At 37.0% G+C, this 18,134-nt stretch overlaps 1 protein-coding gene across 1 annotated transcript in view; it reads right to left on the bottom strand.

Annotated features, from left to right (window-relative positions):
- Positions 1-855: 855 nt before the first annotated feature.
- Positions 856-18,134, bottom strand: part of BCHE (butyrylcholinesterase) — a 33,767-nt gene continuing 16,488 nt past the window's right edge. The window contains exons 2-3 of the mRNA XM_070945537.1: positions 5,911-6,077; positions 856-1,034 (exon numbers count right to left, since the gene is read on the bottom strand). Coding sequence (XP_070801638.1) covers positions 910-1,034; positions 5,911-6,077 — 292 coding nt within the window. The 3' untranslated portion in view covers positions 856-909. The remainder of the gene's footprint in view (positions 1,035-5,910; positions 6,078-18,134) is intronic.

The raw sequence follows: 18,134 nt of genomic DNA, 5'->3' as shown, positions 1-18,134 counted from the left end.
AGTTGTGATTGTCATTGCATTGAAAATGTTTGATTCAACAGTAATTTTCGTACCTAAATCTGGTTAATTATAGTTGCATAATTATATTGCAACGTAAGTGAGGTGTGCATTCAGCTACACAGTTGAATTTAGACCTAAAGTCTAGGGATAGGGAACCTGATAGTTTTTATATGTTTCAGGTGTCAGCTTCTATTAGTGACAGTCATCTTGGGCAAATGGAAAGATTGTGGAAGCTATCAAATGAAGCTTTTTTTTTTTTTTTTTTTGGCAGGCATTTGGAAAGGCTGGTTATGTTGGAGCAATGGATCACGTTCCCCTTCTTCTACTTATCTTTCTGGATTGAAGCAAAAGTTTGTAAAGAGATTATACCTGGTTTCAGTGCTCACCATACTCTGAGGCCTCATTCTTACCACATTCAGTCAAAGCCTATTTTCAGATATTTCTGATCAGTGTGGGTGTATAAGTAGAATGGGCTAGTATGCACATTCCTGGAAGGTACACAATTCCATTTGCCAGAAGGCCAAAGAATATTTAGCCTTTGAAGCGTCTTCTTAAATGAGTTGCATATTCCAATATGTAACAATACCACGGCTCATAGCTAGCACCAGCTTGATTTTTTTAAAAGACTATATAATTTACTATTGGACTGGAGCCATTATATCAACATTAATCATCCTCTGGCTTTAATTGCTTTAAGCCTATTTTACATTTCCTGATGCTTCAAAGGGTGGAAGTGCTTTCATAACAGTTATTGATATAAATAGAAATGGGCCTGGAAGAATGGTATATTTGTAATGGGTCACTGAGCCAGCCTAATATGCCTTATTGCTAGATATGCTACATTAACTATCTCCATGTTTGCCTTGATCTTTGACAGTACAAGCATTCCAAAAAGGCTGAAACTTTTAATTAGAGACCTGTGCAGCTTTGCCTCTTACTAGTGTAATCATTAAATTGATTTTTCCAGTCCATCATGTAATTGTTCCAGCGAAGGAATCCTGCTTTCCACTCTCGTTCTGCTTCATCAATATTTTCTGTAAAACATGAAATGGGTGGCATTAATCTAAATTTAAATCTCTTTGTACATTAATTGAAAAATAATCCTGATTACCAATGCTGTTTTCCCCTAAATACACCACACACCATTTTGCCCTCCTTCTTGTCACCTGATTTATTGCAAATCCAAAGGGCAAAGTTTTAACTCTGGATTATAACATAATCAGTTAAAATGAAGAATTATTCTTCTGGCCCAATATGCCACATCATTTGCATTTTCAACTTTCACACCCACAAATGACATTTAACAAGGAGCTTACAATTTACTGTTTGATGGCTGGGGTCCAGATGCAGACTTCCAGTTAAGGGATGCAATAAATTTTCATAAATTTATTTTCTTGACATAATCAATTATCCATATTACCAATTGAGGAAGAGTACTTAAAATATAGCAACATGATTTTGGGTATTATAATAGATCAGCAAAATAAGAAAGATTTATATAGCCAGCTGTTCAGAATTAGGCAGGAGACACTAAGAAATGGCTAGAGCTCCACACATACTGCTTTTCTTTTTAATTTTTAATCTACTAAATTGATAGATATGTTAATAACAAGGAAGGAGAAATTATCCAATGATTTTTCAAGGTAAGTAGCTGTATTCAGAAATCTCTGTAACATCATCACACAAGGGACATGTTTATTTAATTGTATGACATAAGGACATGACAGGTCCTTTGTGAAATGGCTTTATATTTTACAGGTCTTCATTTGTTCTCACCTTATGCTTCCTATGGACATACCATATCCTTATGTACTGGACATGAATTATTTCAACTCTTCCCCTTAGCTGCCACTATAGGGCATTGTATACCAAAACATTAGACACAGAGGTGGTCGGTTTTTTCTCCTCATGCCATCACTCTGCTGAACGCCTAATTACCACAGTACTGTTTTATGTCTAAAGATATTTACCCATATAGTATGGCTGTATTACTATTATCCTTCTCATCTTTTCTACTACCTTTTCCTAATGATATGTTATGATTATATTAATTTTTTGTTTGTATGTACACTGAGAGCTTATGCACCGGAGACAAATTCCTTGTGTGTCCCCAATCACACTTGGCCAATAAACTATCCTATCCTATCCTATCCTATCCTATCCTATCCTATCCTATCCTATCCTATCCTATCCTATCCTACCCTACCCTACCCTACCCTACCCTACCCTACCCTACCTTACCCTACCCTACCCTACTCTGTTCTACTCTACTCTGAAAGCAAAATATCTCCTTAACATTAATAATAGCATCATTGTTGAAAAAAAAAAGTCAAGTTGAAGGACTGGTGTCATGTGGTTTTTCTTGGAATTTATTGAAAGAATAAATTCTTCCAATTTATTCACACATGTATGTGTCATTCACACATACCTTGGGCAACGTGATAATTAAATAATGCAAGGACAAATCTCCAATTTTAATGGAACTATAACTAGGGATATTTTATATAAATTACAAATATAAGCTATTTGAAACAAATAGTACTATGGTGTTATCATGCTCTTGACAGAACAAATGGCCTAAACATGAGATGTCAGTTTCCACTCAGATTTCTTTTAAAGAAATAAAATAGGAGGAACGAGAATTCTACCGAATCCACCATGTACATGACTACCACTCTTCAAGGTGCCCTTGAATTATTTTTAGTATTCTATCTCAGTCATTGGTTCATACAATTTTATTAAACTATATTGCTTTGCGAAGCAGCTTTAAAGGGATTTGAAGCTTTGCACAGTGCTTGTACAAATGTGATTTTAGAAATAATGGGTCAAATTTAGATCTAATTATACTAAAGGTAGACCAAATAAAATCACTGGAACTTAAGAAACCTTAACTAACATGGATCCCCATTCTTTTCAGCATGTCTGATTATAGCTAAATCCATTCCATTATCTTATTCTCTTTTGTGATGCTGCTATTTTTATATTACTGTTATAATCTCTACATGAGCATAGTTGCTTGCTTTGCTTTTTTTTCGTACTACTATATCATAGTTCTGAAGCCTTAAAGCTTTAGCATAACAGCAGTAATTTCTATATAAAACACAGCCCATTCTTTCAGCCTATCTATTTCTCTTGCTATTCCCTGTATTTGGAAATCTTAAGTGATGTTGTGGAATTCTAAGTTTCAGCTTGAATTCAGATAACATCATTAGTCTACAGGAAAAAAGTCTGCCCTCTAACACAGTTACATTTTTACAATTTTATGTTATGAAAACAGTACCCATAGCAATTAAGGGATACAATGGTCTGCATATGGGATCTGGTGGGTTCAGGTTACTTGAGGGATTGTCTCACCCTACTTGGATTGATCTGTACCAGGGGTGAAATGATAGCCCAATCCGGTAGCAATGGCGGCAGGTGGTTTGGAGAACCGGTAGCAAAAATCCCTGACCCCCCCCCCCCGCCTATGCCCAGCTGAGCTGCATGATTATTAGAGCCTTTTTTTTTTTTTTTACTTTTAAAAGCATTTTTTCTACGACCTCTTCGGCTGAAAAAATGCTTTTAAAAGTAAAACAAAAAGGCCTCTGATGATCGCGCGGCTCAGCTGCGATTGTCAGAGCCTTTTAAAAGCATTTTTTAAACAACCTCTTCGGCTGATCCCAGCTGAGTTGCCTGATCGTCAGAGCCTTTTAAAAGCATTTTTTAAACAACCTCTTCGGCCGATCCCAGCTGAGTTGCCTGATCATCAGAGCCTTTTAAAAGCATTTTTAAACAACCTCTTCGGCCGATCCCAGTTGAGTTGCCTGATCGTCAGAGCCTTTTAAAAGCATTTTTTAAACAACCTCTTCGGCTGATCCCAGCTGAGTTGCCTGATCGTCAGAGCCTTTTAAAAGCATTTTTTAAACAACCTCTTCAGCCGAAGGGGTTGTAGAAAAAATGCTTTTAAAAGAAAAAAAAAGCCTCTGACGATCAGTCGATCAACTAGGATTGTCAGAGCCTTTTAAAAGCATTGTTTACAACCTCTTCAGCCAAAGAGGTTGTAGAAAAAAATCCTTTTAAAAGGCTCTGACGATCCCAGCTTAGTTGCCAGAGCCTTTTAAAAGCATTTTTTTTAACAACCTCTTCGGCCGAGGAGGTTGTAGAAAAAATGGTTTTAAAAGTTAAAAAAAAAAGAGTTGGCCACGCCCACCCAGTCACATTATCCCCCACCAAGCCACACCCACAGAACCGGTAGTAACAAATTTTACATTTCACCACTGGCGTGTAGCACTTGTGCTGGCAGAGGAGGCATGTTGGGAGTCCAGTCAGCTGCCAGAATCCAGGAGGAGGGCTTTCTCTCTTCCCTTTGAAACATCTTGTCCCCCCAATGTGAAGTTAGCCCCAACCCTCCTATCTTTTTGTAAGGGCCTAAAGGTGTGGCTTTGTCAGCTTGGGGACCCAGTGAGGGAAAGTGCAATGGAGGTGATTGATTGAGTAACAACAGATCACACATTCCCCCCCACTCCACCCCCACCCTCCCCATGTATCCTTGGCTTTAATCTCTGATTTTAATTTTTTATGTTTTAATTGCATATGTAACTGTAAGCTGCCCAGAGTTACGCTATGGTAAGATGGGCAGCCAATAAATTTTATAAACAAACAAACAAACAAATAAACAAAAAATGGGATCTTGATTCGAGTGATCACCTCTATGACTTTAGGTTTCTAGGAAATTAACCATCTTTCATTTTTCAATGTAAAGCTGTGGTAGGAAATGTTCAGCCATCCAGAAATTGTTGACCAAACATTCTTTACATTAATTACTGAGGACTTCTTAATCTTAGTGACTTTAAGATGTTTGGACTCCAACTCCTAGAATGTTAGATCTGGCGCATGCTGATTGAGAAATTCTGGAAGTTTATTATTTATTAGTCCAATTTATATGCCGCCCTTCTCCGTAGACTCAGGGCAGCTTACAATGCATTATAGCAATAGCCTGCATACTTTTTTGTATATACCTGCTTATTAGGGCTTTCGGCCCCCCCTAAGCGGTGTTGTTCTATACAAAGTTGGCTTATTGCCCCCACAATCCAGGTCCTCAATTTACCTACCTCGAAAGGATGGAAGGCTGAGTCAACCTTGAGCCTGGTGAGATTCAAACTTGCACTAATTGCAGGCAGCTGGCAGCTAAGTGCTAGCACTTAACAGCACTTTAGTCCACTGCACCACCGAGGCTCTTACAAGTTGGTCTCCATACATTTTGAAGTCACTGAGTTTCAGCAACATTGAGTTGCTATATGCTAGTGCAGTGATGGCTAACCTTTTCTGGACTGAGTGCCCAAAGCGCGTGCCCACAAGCCCCCAAAATGCAATGCGTGCATGGCCCATGAACATGCACCCCATCCCCCAGTGCATGCATGCGCACCAACCCTCTGCCCCCTGTGTATGCCTGTGCAGTCCCATGCACACCCTACATCCCCTGTGCATGCACAGCAGAGACCCAAAGACCAGCTGGCCAGTGGGAGGTGCGTGAGCATCCGCAGCAGAACTGAACTGGGGTGATGGCTCATGTGCCATTAGAGAGGATGCTGCGTGCCACCTCTGACACATGTGCCATAGGTTTGCCACCACAGTGCTAGTGGAAGCACTATCCAGACCATATCATTAAAATATATTTCTCATTGCATGCAAAATAATTCAAGTGTAAAAATAGGATTGGTTGAGGGGGATAGAGGTGGGGGAACCTACCTAAAATTAATGGAGATTTATTTTTAGTGAATATTATCTTTTTAGAATAAACTCTATATTTGATTTTATAAAAATAATTATTTACCCACAAAGTCTTAAAATTGAAATTAAAATGTAGTAGTAGCAAGATGAACTTGAATTAACCAATTTACTAAATACAAATATATTTAGCAGCAAAATTACCTGTCTTCTCCAGGACCTTAGGAAAGAGGATGTTCCAGAATCGGCATGTCTGAGCCCGCAATTTTGTTTGAATCTTTGCAGCATTTGTGCTTAATGCTAAGTAGTTTTGTTCAGTGGTTGTGAAGACTGGCCATCTTGTCCCATTAATCTGATTTCCATTGGGTGTTCTATAAGATTAAAGAGAAGCATTAGAATCCTCATGGGAAATTAGCTGGGCATATCAGCCATTAAAAAAACCCTGTTGATCATTCTAAACCTCAGAAAGTTTGCATGGGAATAATTCTATACTTCTATATGTATATTATGGTATCAAACGTAAATATCAAAATTCCTTGTGTCCTGGTGGCACAATGGTTAGAATACAGTATTGCAGGTTAACTCTGCCCACAGTCTGAAGTTCAATCCTGACAGAGCTCAAGGTTGATTTAGTCTTCCATCCATCTGAGATCGGAAAAATGAGGTCCCAGATTATTAGCGGCAATATGCTGACATTGTAAAGCACTATGGTATATAAGTCTAAGTACTATTGCTAACACTAATAGTAATAGCAATATACATTTGGAATGAATTGGATTCCTCTTAAGATGCATTATATGTCATTAAGTAATCAAGTTATCTTTAAGTAATCAAGTTAAGAAAATCGGCCCAAATTGTCAGGGGAAAAAAACAATGGTTAGTGGTTAGTGGACTAAGAAGAAAAGCCCACCCCCACCAGAGGTTGGTTTCAGCAGGTTCTGACCAGTTCTGGACAACCGGTAGCAGAAATTTTGAGTAGTTCAGAGAACTGGTAGTAAAAATTCTGACTGAACCCACCCCCATCTATTCTCTGCCTCCCAAGTCCCAGCTGATCGGGAAGAAATGAGGATTTTGCAGTAACCTTCCCCTGGAATGGGGTGGGAATGGAGATTTTACAGTATCTTTCCCCTGCCATGCCCACCAAGCCATGCCCATCAAGCCATGCCACACCCACCAAGCCACACCCATAGAACCGGTAGTGAAAAATTTTGAAACCCACCACTGACTCCCGCCATATTGTATTCTGATTTCTAAGTTATTTAATTTTAGCTAATTGTAACATTATGTTTGTATTTTGCTTTTACAACACTGATAAGCCACCCAGAGTAACCAGATAGTAAGAGGAAAGGTATATAAATTTAATAAATAAATAATAGCAACAACAATACAGTGCATGCCTGAATTGCATACCGCAGAATCAAACCTGGATAGCTCCAGTTAAGAAAGAATTAGTAGAATGCGTATGAACAGTGACTGTAGATATAAAAGAGATGCTTCTAGTTCTGTTGTGCATAAATAAAACAAATGAGGAAAATGAGGCATTCCATTTTAAAACTTGTCATCCATTTTTCAGGAAGAAACTTTTTAGAAAGCAGGTGCATAATCAAATCACAAAATAAAGGCTTAAAAACAACAACAAAAGCTTCCCTGAAAGTGGTTTGCAGAACTTTATGAATGCTATCTAATAACATTCAGAGAGGGCAATGTAATAAAAAGGCTTGAATGTGCAGAACTGAACTTAGTAATTTGGTATTCTTCTCCATGGTATGGAGCCAGGAAAGCTGGCAAAGAAAAGATACCTCTTTCTGAGGACAGGAAGGGTTTAAGATTGTTTACCTACCTAAAAGGAAAAGATCAAGATTGGCCATTTGAAGAAAATTTGGAGAACTGTAAATGTTTACTTCAAAGGTTTTTCTCCCCCTCATCTAGAATGGCAGCGTTGTTAATGAATGCTACATTTACCTACTGGAAGACCTTGATAAAAAGGTATTGGATTTGAAATCCATGTTCAGCTGAAGAAAAGAAGCCCTTTCATGAGGTGAATTGTTTGATTTATGCAAGGGCTGGATTGTCATATTTTAAAAGAACAAAGATGCTGTAACTAAATGGTGTGGCAGTGGTAAATACCCAGTGAAGTTGTTTATTTTACAAAATATAGCTGTTGTTTTTGTTACACCTACAGGTAGGACACCTGTAACAGCTCTTCACAGCAAGTATTCAGATATAACAGTGGAAAGTAACTATCTAATTTTACATGTGGTTTCATTTAACATTTTTGCTGAATTTCAAATGTAGGATGAGGATGGAATGGAGAAAACACAAAACATGTCTCCTATAAATTTTATCTGCTCCAGAGCTTATTCTCACCAATGTTCCATGTTTGGATAAACTTCCTGTCAGCGTATTTTAAGATACAACCGAAACCTGACACTTCCCCTATGAAAATCTTTCCTATCATCTGTGCAGCTATATTGTTGATGAGGCCTCCATTATGTCCTGCAAAAATGGCACGGTATAATTTTGAAGGGAGCTGTGAAAAGAGCTACTGGAAGCATCTCAAAGGGTTTCTTTCCAATGCACCCTTGGAAGCCTCTGAAAAGCTTTTATGACTGCTGGAGAAGGCTAACAGGAGGCTGTCAAGTGATGTGAACGACCTTGAAACCTTCAGAGCACAAAATGCCTCCTAGTCAAAGCCTCCTCTCACAGCCTACTGAATATCATATTTTATTTTACTTGGCTGAGACTGTACAAGAAACAAACAAAAAGGCTACAATATGCAGCTAGTGGTCTGTTATATGCGTAATTTATGCATTGGAATCTTCCTGTATAGTGAACATAAGCAGGGTATACTTTGCTAATCACAGAAATTTTTAAAAAATGTATCATATGATTAAACCATGCTCAAGCTAAGAGTGTGGGACATGGTGGCTCAGTGGCTAAGACCTCGAGCTTGTCGATCGAAAGGTCGGCAGTTCAGCTGTTCAAATCCCTAGTGTTGCATAATGGGCTGAACTCCTGTTACTTGCCCCAGTTTCTGCCAACCTAGCAGTTCGAAAGCACGTAAAAAATTCAAGTAGAAAAATAGGGACCACCTTTGGTGGGAAGGTAACTGCGTTCCGTGTGCCTTTGGCATTTAGTCATGCCGGCCACATGACCACGAGACATCTTCGGACAGCACTGGCTCTTCGGCTTTGAAATGGAGATGAGTACTGCCCCCTAGAGTCAGGAACGACTAGCACATATGTGCAAGGGGAACCTTTATCTTTACCTTTACAAGCTAAGAGTGGGGTAACATTTCAGAGAATTCACCCTTATTCTTGGAGCTGATCTAGCTACTAGGTGGCCTCTTGTGCAATTCAAGATGTTCGTTACCAACTTTAAATCTCCACATGGGTCAGGGACGGTTATCTCCAAGACCACTTATTGTGAAATAAATATCTCTATCTTATAAGATCAGCACCATCCTGCTGATGGTCCTATTCCCTGTGGAGTTACATCTGCAAGGATCCTGTAGTCAGGCCTTCATAATAGAGGCTCCTTCCTGTGAAATAGCTTGTCTTCATATATCCAAAGTACTATCAATCTGATGAGCTTTTGCAGAGGTGAAATTTGGCTCTAGGAAACAGAAATTTTGGGGGGTGTTAAGGTTGGGTATGTCCTGATAGGGTTATTTATGTTGTAGTCTGCTCAGACCCAGATGGAGTGGAGTAGCAGAGAAATCCTGGTAATAATAATTTAAAAACCATATATTAGATAGAAAAACAAAAAAAAAATTAGGAAGACATGTCAGAAAACAAGTGACTTGAGACTTCTATTAAAGCTGGGAATTTAAAAAAGAAAATGGCTCTGAAAAGTTAGGGTTTAACTTCTTTGCATTCCATTCTTGTTTTGACACCAATTAAGAGTGCAACCTCTGTCTTTTTCCTCATTAGATGCTCAACTTTTCCAGATAAATACTAAGAAGATAAAATATGGTCTTCTCCATGCTTAGAATAGTAGTACTCACTAATTTGGTGAATGAATGACTTCGCTTGAATTCCAGGAGGCTCATAAGTCTAGTATCAATCATTAAAAACAATTGTCTACTTACAGTTGCTCTCTTTGTTGAAAAGGAATTATGAAGAGGGCAACTGAGTCCCAGGCATGAAAAGAATATGATGGTTCAAACTACTTTGTCCCAGTCATTCTTGCAACATTATTTTACCTCACAGAGACTTCTCTAGAGACAGTCTCTTGTGTGTAGTTCAAGACTGAAAAATAAATTGAAGCCTGGGGAAGAAGTCTCTGAATAATTAGGAGCTCTTCATGACATCAATCTTAGAAACAAAATGGAAACTCAATAGACGTGTGGGCAATATTCCAAATTCAAAATGTTTTGCGCTTGAAACACTCTTTCAAATTCAAAACAACTCCAGAACTATTTCAAACAGCTGTTTAAAATTGAAACAGTGTATTTCAAGCGGAAAATATTTGAGTTCAAAATGTTTTTTCCTTATCCTTAAAATATAACCCTAAAAGCTTTAGATGTAACGAAATGCATTACATGGTTTTGCAGTTGCAAATAAATACATCCATTTTTTATTAGAATAACATAGAAAGTAGAGTATTCAAATTATAAAACCAAAATGTTAAAAGAAGGTAAAAAGTAAAATTAAATTTAATGAGTAAATCAATTTTTAACTTTAATCATACCCTGTTTCCTCCAAAATAAGACATCCCCTAATAATAAGCCCAATCGGGCTTTTGAGCATATGGTAATAAGGCCAGGCGCTAAATTTTTATTATTTAGAACTGTTTTTGGATAATTTTGAAATAAAATAATTATATAAGTAGTTGTTCTCCAACCTAATGTCATCCAGATGTCTGTAACTCCCAAACTGTTGACTATGTTGGCTTTCAATTATATTAGTTTAGAGTTTTGGACAGTTTTAATCATTTATCGAAAGTTAGAGATTGTAAAAGGATGCTATGCAAATTAGTGATTTCAATATTATGTATATTAAGAAATGATTACTTTCCTCTTTCCTTTCTCTTAGTAAGCATGCATTTGATTTTCAATCCAAATTTTATAAAACTTTATTTAGAGGCACAAATAATCTCAAATCACATGTCAATGCAATATTTATAGAAATTGCATAGGTTAAGAGCTGTTCAAACAAGCATAATACTAAAACATATATTCATATTTACAGGGCTTCTTGTCCATGAAAGAATGCTTTCCGTCAACAGGTAAGTATCTTATTCTTTTAACAGAAAACATTTTAGTTAATGGGATTAATCTGAAAATCCTTTACAATACAATGGATATAAGAGGCTCTTGAAAATTTTTATCATTCTCTCTTTCTTCTCTATATATATACATAGTTATATGTATATGTAACATAGTTATACATATATATAATATAATTATATGTATATATAACAATAGTTATATGTATATATAATTATTAATCACTGATTTCATAAAAAGTATTACTTTTGTGACATTATTGCCAATAGTTAAATAGTTATTGTTGAATCAATCAAGTTTATCAGAAATCTGCACTTTGTATGGGAAATTAACATAATGTAAATATATATATTGCTCATTATGGTTTCCTACTACTATGACTGACAAAGCTTCAAGGCACAACACAATCTGTATCTAGATTCTTTTATCAACTGCAACATTAATAGAAGGCTTCTCAAATATAAATAGAAAAGTATGAACATTAATTTTAAATCTCATTCTTAATCATCATTTTTCTTAACTGCAGTTTTGAAAAGAAGTGGTAATTCTAACCCTAATCATTCCATAACAAGCTGTATAAACATCCTGTATTTATCTTTATTTACTGGTTGAAACTACATCACAACCCTAGCGAACTGATTATCTAATATATTAGCAGAGAACTACAAATCTTCCAGGGAAAAAAACAATCCAAAAGAAACTGATTCTCTATTATTTCTTCAGTGATGCCATCTTAATCTTAGAGTTAGTTCAAATCAGATCAGTACTAAGGCAAAGGATCTTAGATATAGAAGATCAAAAAGAAATTGCTGATTTTTGTTATAATATAATTGGAAATAACCAAATGTTCATGGTTAACCTCATATTTATATCATATCACAGCTCTCAAATTTAGGAAAGCTTTATGTTTAATCACGGATGAAGGCAACTATACATGTTCCAGGATAATATTGTAGGATCCAATCTGGGTTGGCCACTGAGATCAGAAGTTTAGTCTTCCAAGCTTTTGAACTATTGCTGGAACCCCAAGGAACTTCTGTCTACCAGAACATGTGCTTTGGGCTATTTATTTATTTTTTTTGAAATTTTTTCAAAAATTTCAAAAATTTGTGTATTTTATACACAAACAAACATTTAGTATATCAGTCATTTTTTCCATGTGACATCTCGGTGTTTCCTCCATAAGGTCATCTTTTTGCAGATTCTTCTGTCTTCATTAACCTATTACAACATATCTCCAAAAGTACAATATTCTAATCATAACATTTTTTACATAACTATTGATTTATTTTTCTATATCTCTTTTCTAACCAATGATAAAATTGATCCCATATCTTAAAATATTCTGAATCCTCTCTTTCTTTAATCATCAAAGTTAATCTATTCATTTCTACACAATCTAGAATTTTTTTAATTACTTCTCCTTCTAAAGGTATTTTCTCTGCTTTTCAATTTTGTGCAAAAACAATCCTTGCTTTATGTGCATAGAATTTATGTGGTGCCTGGTTATGTGTAGCTTTTTATTTGTTGATTGGGGTGCTGATTGCCAGCTATTAACAGCAATCATTGGCTGTTGTTTCCTTGTGCTGCCAAGTCCTGGGCTCCTAAATCCCTGATAAGCTGGTGGTCAACTTCTGTTGACTGACAAGGGGCCCATTTCCAGGCTCAATCATTTCCCTGGCTATCTTTGTACCTGTTCAGCCAACAATCTTAGTAGCTGTGAAATCGAACATATGTCCTTGTTCATTGCAATGTGAAGGTATGTTTAATGCTCTCCCCACAGCTGTCCTGGAGGGGAAATATAGAAAAACCCTATATAAGTCCCTGTGATATGAGAAATTACAACCCATGTTCTTCTTTATTGCCAATTCTACAGGGACACTCATCACAATTTGATCACATCCCTTTTATTTAAATTTCTGGGCACATCTTTTATCAGCACTGTCTGTTAAATATTAGGGATAAATTTATTTCTCTATTTTTTAAAAAAAAATATTATGCAAAAGCTTTACCCACAAATGGTTGCTAATAGTTCTTGTTTCCTTGTGTCCTTGTGTGTTAGGGGAGAATTTTGTGTTGTTAATTTTATTGATTGTGGGTTTTGTTTTGTTTTTGGTCAATGAGCAAAATAAAATTTTATCTATCATTTAAAAGAAAGGGTGATTTTTTTTTAAATGTTTAACATATTTGAGTCTATTTAGAAAATTATATTATCTTTCTGGTGTCATGCATGAAAGTACAACTCTTACACTTGCCTATATATAGATCAGATACCTGCACAGATACGCATCCTTTACTATACAATCTTCAAGATCTTTAAGTGAATTTTTCTGTGATTTCTCCTAGAAACTATGTTGTTGGTTTGTTTGTTTGTTTTTTTGATGCAGAAGAGAAACCTAAATTCAATGCTTTTGAAAAGTTCTATCTGCTGTCATCTCTAAGCTGTATTTATAGTTATCTCATCTCTCAACCACTACAATTGATTGATTCCAGCAGGCATCAGTAACCATTGCTTTTGATTCTGGTGCTGGTAGGAACCCAGAGAGACATAAACTATTCTTTATGTACAAATTATTAAGACTACTGAAAATAACTTCACCCAATAGGTCTTTTTAAAAATATGATTTGTAGTAGGCCGAAAGTCAATAGTAGCAGACAGTTCCCCTTAACATATATAACACTTGGTTTCAGATAAACCATAGCTCTCATCAAACTGATAAAGTAGAATGTGTGGTTGTCCAGTAAATCAACTTTAAGAATTGAGGCTTAGATTTGGTTCTCAAATTTAGGCCTCCACTACAAATATGGTTTGTGCCAATCAAGGATCAATATGCCTTTCTAATCCCATGACATCTGCAGATAAGCCCATGTCATGCTTAAGGCTGCTTACTTAAACTTATGGTTTGATATTATAGAACAGTTTCATTTACTTTTAAAAAACTGAAACTTTTCTGATCTTTTGAGACAAATGGAACTAAATATATATAAGGAAAGTCCTGTCTCTAACAACTCCCTATCTAATTGATGTTAAAAACGGACAAATAAGCTGTATTTCCTAAAAGTATCACCACCCTTCGATTGTCTTTTGGCACTGTCTTCCACATGAGATGGTTACAATCAGCTGATTCCTGATATCCACACATTGAACACAAGCATTATGAAACAGGCACAATAGTTATAATGGCATGACTGAGTAATCCAACCTGCTACTGTGCATTGAAGGAGGTTTGTCATTGTAGTGAAAATTGTCCTGTAAGGGTTAAAGATTCTTTCATGTGACTCTACAAGAAGTAGGCAGTACAAAGTTAGTTTTGGAGGAGAGCAGCCCAGGGGTGAAATGCTCCCGGTTTGCCCTGGTTCAGGTGAACTGGTAGTGATAAAAACTACCAGTTTGGGCGAACCGGTAGTAAAAAAAAAAAGCTAGTGATTTGGACGAATCAGTAGTTAAAAAAAAGCTACCAGTTTGTGTGAACCAGTAGTTCAGAAAAGTTATTTCCAAAGATCAGCTGTGCCACGTGGTTTATAGCAGTTAGTGAAGCTAAATCACGCGGCACAACTGTTCCACCCTTTGCTGTTCTACTTACCTAGTGAAGTCTTCTTTTTCTGTGCAAAGCATGGATTTGGTGCATGCTGCGCATGCACACGCAGCATGCTTTTGGCACACACTGCTCATGCACATGTACATCACATATTTGGCACACAGCATGCATGCATGGCCAGTGAACTGGTGGCAAACCGGTTCAGATTTTGCCACTGGAATAGCCCATAGTAATAAGGTGTTCAATATGCTTTTTCAGCTGAAAAAAGATCTCCTTTTTCCAGCTGAAACCTATGATGTCTTTGTTCTTTTTCTTATCTGTTATTATATATGATCATGCAGACAATTTTTTAAATAAATACTTTTAATGAAGAATTTTACCAAAAATTCTTCTCTAGGTCCTCTACATTGCTGAAGACAGTATCAGAGCACTTGATTTCTGAGTACAGTTCAAGATGTTGACTGTCATAAATGTTACAAAAGTCTTCATGTATAGAGCCTGATTGTTTGAATAACTTCTTTCCAATGATATCTACGCACAAGAACCATCATTTTACCAAATGCCTTCCAAAATAAGCACAGTATCATGACCTGGCAGGTACACATTTTCTTGTAAATAATATTTATATCAGCTGAATTCTTGCATGATTAAGAATTTTTTTTTCCCCCAGGGGGAAGAAGGATCAGAAAAATTCTGTCTCTGCAGGATCTATACAGAATCTAGATTTTCATTAAGTATGAAATAAATATTTAAGACAGGGGATTTTTAGTAGAGCTTAAAAACGAGTTTGAAAACAGCACTGAAACAATAGGCCTGTGATGGTGAACCTATGGCCATATCGGTGGGCATGTGAGTGTTGCCCTAGTTCAGCTTTGGCACACATGTATGTGCCGGTCAGCTAATTTTCGGGCCTTCTGGGCCCACCGGAAGTTGGCAAACAGGCTATTTCCAGCCTCTGAGGGCCTCCAGAGGGGGTGGGGAAGGCTATTTTTGCCCTCCCCAGGCTCCAAGAAAGCCTCTGGAGCCTGGAGAGGGCAAAAACTGGCCTACTGGGCCCACTGTGCCATCACATGCCAAAAGCGGGGAAAGCGCAGGCTTGTCGCGCACGCATATGCATGGGGGCATGGCGTACTGAATTATGAGTGTGGGCACATGTGGGTATGACTCCCCCGTGCTCCTCCCGCTTTTGGCACACGAAGGCAAAAAGGTTAGCCATCACTGCAATAGGCTATTTTCTTCATGCTCATTTCTGCTCTCCACTCCCATGGCCATTGTTGAAAATTGTATCTGTGTGATGGGCACCCAACCTAGGACTTAAGGGGAGTGGATCTGGGAGAGAAATCTTAAAAGAGAGTTGACATTTTCAGGTATTGCTACAATTGTTCTATCTAGGTCTTCAAGAGAAAGGATATGTTGATAATACACTACAAGCCCATCATTTCTAATGCATAATTAGTTCATTGGACTAGACAATGAGGTCACCATATTACTTATCCCATTCCCCTATATACTGGTATAGCACCCTATTGCCAAAACAGCTCTTTCCAACTTTTCCAAAGGCTGAGATGCAGCTATTTGCTGAGACTCTGTTAAATTCTAACTGTAGAACAAAGTGCTTCCAACTTTGTAACATTAATAGGAATTCCACTTTTGAGGGGACTTAAGAGCTGAGCCACCAACATAAAAAGATGTTTCTGTGTCCCCCTCCCTTAATTTATGGCTGCTGGATTGGAAAGAGCTTGATGTGTCTAGCATTCTAATGAAAGAATACTTCACAAGATCCTGACAGGATTTGGACATGCTGAACATTGGATGAATGTCTGTAATAAAGCTTCCATTCTTCTGTATCTTATTCAAGCTAAGAAGAAGTACAGTTAGGAGGCTGACATTCTCAGCTTTTAGTAAAAGAGTGCTTGTCAAGGAAACAGAATAATCTAACTCCAGGGCTTTAGAAACTCTGGATGTCTGGCAGCTAGTAGTTAGCTACCCCCTTAAGCAAAAGTTCACCAAGAGTTCTGCAGAGTATTTTCATTCATCATTGTGCACACATAGAATAACAGAGCTGGAAGGTTTTCTGGTTCAAACCCTGTCTAAAGCAGGAATCTTTACACACACACACACACACACACACACACACACACACACACACGTAAGCCTCCCAGAATTGCTTTGGATAGTGAGGTGGGGGGCATATAAATTAAATAAATTAATAATTCCTCAAATCATCCCAGACAAATGAGAAGTTGAATCTTTGTTTGAAAACTCCCAGTGATTGAGCATCTACGACTCCAGGAAACAGGCTGTTCCCCTGCTTAAGAGTGCTCACAATCAGGAAATTCCATCTTTTTCAAGTTTGATTGTTCAAAGTTTCCACCTACTGTATCATGTCCCCCCCCCCTTGGGTATCATGAAGAATAGATCTGTACCTTGATAGTGACAGCACAGTGAGTAAGACTTGATTCCATCCAAAAATCCACACAAATTTTTCTCTTTCTCTCTTAGAAGCTTCAATGCCAACTATGTAATTCCTTATGTAATTGAACAATACAAGATGACACTGCATGCACCCATTCAATTATTGTCTTTTGGAGTTGGGTCATTTAGATTATGATCAGAACAGACTTTCTCCAGTCGTTCTAACTGAAAAGAGATTCAAAACGTGAGCATATCAAATATGAAGCAGGAGGAGCTATCCACCCATGGAATAATTTTTTTACATCAGTTTTCTAAGTAAAATTAGCAAACTTTACATAAGCTATATTTATTGGAAACAGTCTACTTAACTGAAGATAAGATTTCGATAAGAAGCAAGTTGCATTTAATCCATGGTAATTCATATCTCACTACCACATAATACTATACTATTTACTGGAAGAAATATTCTAATTATCCAAGAGATGTTCTATATGCTGCCTTCATTGATTTAAAGTCAGGATTCAGTTTAATTCACAGAGACAAGTTTTGAATGAAGCTGGCAGCTTCGTCTATTGATTGAGCAGTCCTACTTTTGATCATGAAATTGTGTTAAAATACTTTCATGCTAGCTATATAGATCTCTGAATTTCTTTCCATGCCATTCTCTATCCAAAAAGGAGTGAAACAAAGTTGTATATTAGATATGTTCATTTTAAACTTTTATATTATTAACTTTCATACTCAAAATGTAGTCCAAACTTTGAAAATCAATCCATTCTATCCTCTTAAATGGCCAATAATTCCACCTTAGTACCTCTTTATGCTGATGACACGATAATCCTACCCACAATGCAAGTACACTTGGAGTGAAGTCTTTATTCCCTTTTTTATATTATAGAATGGAAGGACTCATTGTCAGTTATTCTGTGACAAAGATAGTGGCTTTCTCCAAAAGGCTTAACAGCTGCATCCATTGCTGAAAAAGAAATAAAATCTCTGTAGAACAAACTAAAGTCCTGGGAATTATATTTCAGTCGTTCGCTACCTGGAGGGAATAAATAAAAGCTTTCTTTCATTGTGCCCATAAGACCACTAATTCAATTTTGTCTTTTTCCATACAGCAAAGGCATTACTTATGCACCTGCTGTTATAAACATCTATAAAGGTAAAAGTGATTAGCCTTTTCCTTTACAGTTTCCAGATTTGTATTTACAAAGAGTCAAGACTTCTTAAAATGGTCCAAT

This window comes from Pituophis catenifer, unplaced genomic scaffold (assembly GCF_029215685.1).
Source record: "Pituophis catenifer annectens isolate HBS135680 unplaced genomic scaffold, rPitCat1.0.hap2 SCAF_6, whole genome shotgun sequence".
NCBI lineage: Eukaryota > Metazoa > Chordata > Lepidosauria > Squamata > Colubridae > Pituophis > Pituophis catenifer.
This window is presented reverse-complemented; position numbering and strand designations above follow the sequence as displayed.